Here is a 4674-nt window from a genome sequence, read left to right as displayed (position 1 = left end):
TCACCAAGGGAGCGAAATCTGACGCGCTCATTTTCTCAGACGTTTGCAGAAAAAGGCTTACCAAAACAAAGTGACTGGGTTAATCTTTTTCACATTTCCTTGGTTGGTAGATGCACCAGGGACCTGATTATAGCACTTAAAACATGGAAAAGTCAGATTTTCATGATATGTCACCTTTAATAATTTACATTTATCAAATAAACACAGTCTTGGTTATCATATAGACTACTTTCAAAAACCTTAATCTTACCGACCCAAACTTTTGAACAGTAGTGTATAAGCATTTATAATTATTCTTTCCCATCTTTTTAATTTTTTTTTACTTTACTTCTTTTTGGGGTTAAGTATGACCTGTATGTTCTTGACAGGTTTGTGAGATTTACCCATTTCATAAACAGCCAAGGTTGGATGAATAAACTTTCCTGGCTCAAAAAAAGCATTTCCAGGCTCAATTTAAGTACATTTAATTTAAGTAAACTATTATCTGATCAGTGCTGTGGAGTAAAGTTTAGTTGGTTAAATGCAGCTGTTCATCAACTGTTTTCAAGGTATGAAAGGGTGTTTTATTTCTAGTGGATATAACGTTAAAAATTTGGGGCTGGTAAGATTTTTTATTTTTGAAAGAAGTCTCTTAAGCTCACCAAGGCTACATTTATTTCATACAAAAATAAGTAAAATTGTAATATTGAATTGTAATATGAATAGTAATTCTGAAATACTACTACAATTTGAAAGTTTTCTATTTTAATATTTATCCCTGTAGAGAGCTGAATTATCAGCAGCCATTACGTCAGTCTTCGGTGTCACATGATCCTTCAGAAATCATTCTAATTTGGTGCTCAAGAAAGATTTCTTATTAACAGCTGTGCTTTACTTTTTTACTTCTTTTTGGGGTCAAGTATGACCTGTATGTTCTTGACAGGTTTGTGAGATTCACCCATTTCATAAACAGCCAAGGTTGGATGAATAAACTTACTTAAAGATGCATCCTATGATCATCATCTTTCCCAGACGTGGTTCGATGGGCAGTTTGGCCAGAATGCGTCCCAGTGGAGTCAGCTTGTCATTACAGTCTAGAGCATCCAGCTCTGGGGAACAACAGAGGCTTGTTTGATTTTGTTCACTTCAACATCATTAGTTTTAAGACATATAACACAGAAGCTGTACCTCTCAGTGTATGTTCAGCTTCAATAATGGCATCCAATGGAGGCGGCTCAATGGCTTTGGACAAGAAATTCCCGATGGCACCCAGTCTCAGTAGCTTAATGCTGAGGGCCACTTCATGCAGTGGCGTGCGGAAGATTTCAGGAGTCATATGGGTCTCCAGCCTGCGTAACAATCATTGCAATCATCAACATTTCAGATAATGTGCGATTTCGTTTGAGGTTTTGGTACAACTGAAGAATGACATTTCATACTTTTCAAAACGAGCTCTGCTGCACAGGAGAAAGCAGAAGCCTGGTCTGACTCTGCCAGCTCGTCCCTTCCTCTGCTCAAGGTTGGTCTTGGAGGCCCACACTGTGGCATAGTTTGTCATGTTGTTGTGAGAAGTGAACAACTTCACTTTCTGCCTGAATGACAGATATTTGGTATTTTAAACCATTTGTGGACAAACTGGAGCATATAGAGATAGAGATGATACTTTGTATGTTCTGCGTTACATAAAAGATGATAATGTTGGTAGCCAAACAGCTTTGGTTACCACTGACTTCCACAGTATTTACAAAAAAATAGGCACATTTAATGATATTTTGTGTTCCACAAAAGAAAGTCATACAGGTTTGGAATGACATGAGGGTGAATAAATGACAGAATTGTACTTTTTGGGTGAATCAACACTTTAATTAATGGAGCTGCTTACTTGCAGGAGTCGACGACAAAGACCACATCGTTGATAGTAATGCTGGTCTCAGCGATGTTGGTGGACAAAATTACCTGTGGTGTGTTCGCAAAATTTGTTTAAAACAAATGCTTTAATATATCAATTCCTAAACTGCACAGTGAAACATCTACAGACCTTAGTCACACCCTCAGAAGTGGGCTCAAACACTCGTCTCTGTTCTTCCCTGGGGATCTGAGAGTGAAGGGGCAGGATTCGGTATTGATGACCACCTTTGAGGGACACAATATTGGAGGAATCACTATGAGTTATATTACGAGATCAGGGGATACAAGCCATCCGGAAAAAAGATTTTGCTTGTGTGTGAGCAGAATATCATTACAGACCAAAGTGTGGGTTCATCTCCAGGTGTTTCTGCATGGAATAGATGAGGTTCCAGCCTGGCAGGTAGACTAGCACAGCCCCTGGTACTTCCAGCGTTTCAATGTACTTCAGCAAAGCCTCAATCAGCTCGAACGGAGTTTCCTTCTCATTCAACTGAGACATGGCATGCTTGGTTTCAGCAGTATACTCAGATCCACAGATGACATTACAGTTCACCTGTAGAACACAGAAATACAAGTCAAGCATTTCCAGGCTCAATTTAAGTACATTTAATTTAAGTAAACTATTATCTGATCAGTGCTCTGGAGTAGTTCAGTTAGTTAATCGCAGCTGTTCATCAACTATGTTTTCAAGGTTTGAAATTGTGTTTTATTTCTAGTGGATATAACGTTAAAAATTTGGGGCTGGTAAGATTTTTTATTTTTGAAAGAAGTCTCTTAAGCTCACCAAGGCTACATTCATTTTATTAAAAAAAAAAAAAAAGTAAAATTGTAATATTGATTTGTAATATGAATAGTAATTCTGAAATACTACTACAATTTGAAAGTTTTCTATTTTAATATTTAACCCTGTAGAGAGCTGAATTATCAGCAGCCATTACTTCAGTCTTCAGTGTCACATGATCCGTCAGAAATCATTCTGATTTGGTGCTCAAGAAAGATTTCTTATTAACAGCTGTGCTGCTTAATATTTTTATGAAAAAATGATACTTTTTATAACAGCAATTATAAAGGAATATTCTAATTCATTTATCATTAAAAAAAACATTTTTGTAACAATGAACAAGTCTTTACTGTCACTTTTGATCAATTTAATGTGTCTTTGCTGAATTTCTTTCAAATTAATAATTACCAGATTATATTTTAATCATTGGCTTTGACTTTAGTCAATGAAAGTATAAATGCCATTTATATCTTAAATGTGTGTATTTTTATGGTATAATACTTTGTTTTTTGCACCTAATTTAAAACAAACAAAAAAAACATACATCTTCCTCTCCACCATCTTCATCTTTATCCTTGTTCTTCCGGTCCATTGGTGGTGGTACGAACGGAGTCATCTGAATGCAGTCTTCTAGGAAATACTCTGGACATATCAAAACATACAAACAATAAACTTTCAGGTTGTTGAAACAAATTCAACAGTGTTTTACAGTGTTTTTCATCCAATATGTGAGACTATGTAAATATTAACTAATTAAAACAACATATTAATACATTGCACGGGAAACATGCTTCTCACCTTGCACAGCATGTGCACGTCCATGCACCTCGATGACAGGACAGTTAAAAAAGTAGTCCCTAAACATAGTGGTGTCAATGGTGGCAGACATGAGGATGATGCGCACATCAGGGTAAGCCTGGACCACATCTCTCAACACTACCAACAGGAAATCAGTCTGGACAGAAAACATCTTGTGGTGAGACAGTATAGGTTGAGAGAGTCTATACCTCTCTAACTAGTTTAAAGCTGATATGGTATGGTAACATTGGACTTACATTTAAGTCCCTCTCATGGATTTCATCCACAATCACATGACTGATGCCACGGATACCAGATTCCAGCTTCCTCAGCAACACCCCTGTGAATAAGACGTTTTTTGGTTCTATCATCCAACCCTGTGCAGTGTGCCACAGTCAAAGATTATAAAGTGAAACGCACCAACTGTGCAGAAGAGGATGCTGGCGTGAGGTCTGGGCAGGACAGACTCAAAGCGCACACTGTAGCCACAGCATTTTCCAACTTCCTCTCCTCTCTCGAATGATACACGTTCAGATACTGACACAGCACTGATCCGTCTTGGCTAAGAGGATGAGCGGCAGCAAAAGCAAGTCACATTACTGGCCTTCTTATGGCGACCGAGCACACAAAATCAATACGCATTTCAACAGACTCACCTGCGTAACAACGATATTGCATTCAGATGCCCTGCCTGCCTGTATGAACTCATCCAAGATGTACTGAGGAACCTGAGTGGTCTTTCCACAGCCAGTGGCTCCACGAATGATGACCACTGGGTTATCGTGAATGGTGGACATGATTTGCTCCTTGAAGTTCTTGACTGGCAGCTGACTTCGCTCCATGAGAATCTTTAAAAAGACCATGCGGTTAGTTGATTTGACAAAACCAAATGCATATTGAAAACTACAAAACTTTAGTACCTGTCAACAATTCTCACTCATGCAAACTGCTCACACTAAACAATAAAAAAAAATGGGCTTGCTGAATATCCCATGAAACATAAAAAGTTTAAAGGGGTCAAATGACGTTGCTAAAAAGAACATTATTTTGTGTATTTGGTGTAATGCAATGTGTTTATGCGGTTTAAGGTTCAAAAAACACATTCTTTTTCCACATAATGTACATTATTGTTTCTCCTCTATGCCCCGCCTTTCTGAAACGCCTTTCGATTTTTACAAAGCTCATCGGTCTAAAAAGCGAGGTGTGCT

General features: G+C 37.9%; 1 protein-coding gene across 2 annotated transcripts in view; it reads right to left on the bottom strand.

Moving 5' to 3' along the window:
- LOC107726925 (DExH-box helicase 9) overlaps positions 1 to 4674 on the bottom strand; it is a 13124-nt gene that overhangs the window by 4546 nt on the left and 3904 nt on the right. For both annotated transcript variants that reach the window (XM_016536618.1, XM_016536617.1), the window contains 11 exons: positions 4123 to 4314; positions 3887 to 4028; positions 3724 to 3806; positions 3467 to 3623; positions 3213 to 3310; positions 2227 to 2440; positions 2018 to 2112; positions 1862 to 1935; positions 1419 to 1571; positions 1168 to 1328; positions 977 to 1088 (listed from right to left, as the gene is read on the bottom strand). In XM_016536618.1, the coding sequence (XP_016392104.1) occupies positions 977 to 1088; positions 1168 to 1328; positions 1419 to 1571; positions 1862 to 1935; positions 2018 to 2112; positions 2227 to 2440; positions 3213 to 3310; positions 3467 to 3623; positions 3724 to 3806; positions 3887 to 4028; positions 4123 to 4314 (1481 nt within the window). The remainder of the gene's footprint in view (positions 1 to 976; positions 1089 to 1167; positions 1329 to 1418; positions 1572 to 1861; positions 1936 to 2017; positions 2113 to 2226; positions 2441 to 3212; positions 3311 to 3466; positions 3624 to 3723; positions 3807 to 3886; positions 4029 to 4122; positions 4315 to 4674) is intronic.

Source organism: Sinocyclocheilus rhinocerous, unplaced genomic scaffold (genome assembly GCF_001515625.1).
Source record: "Sinocyclocheilus rhinocerous isolate Xijiao unplaced genomic scaffold, SAMN03320098_v1.1 scaffold606, whole genome shotgun sequence".
In the NCBI taxonomy this organism is placed as follows: domain Eukaryota; kingdom Metazoa; phylum Chordata; class Actinopteri; order Cypriniformes; family Cyprinidae; genus Sinocyclocheilus; species Sinocyclocheilus rhinocerous.
Note: the sequence above shows the minus strand (reverse complement) of the source record. Positions and strands in the feature narration are given on the sequence as shown.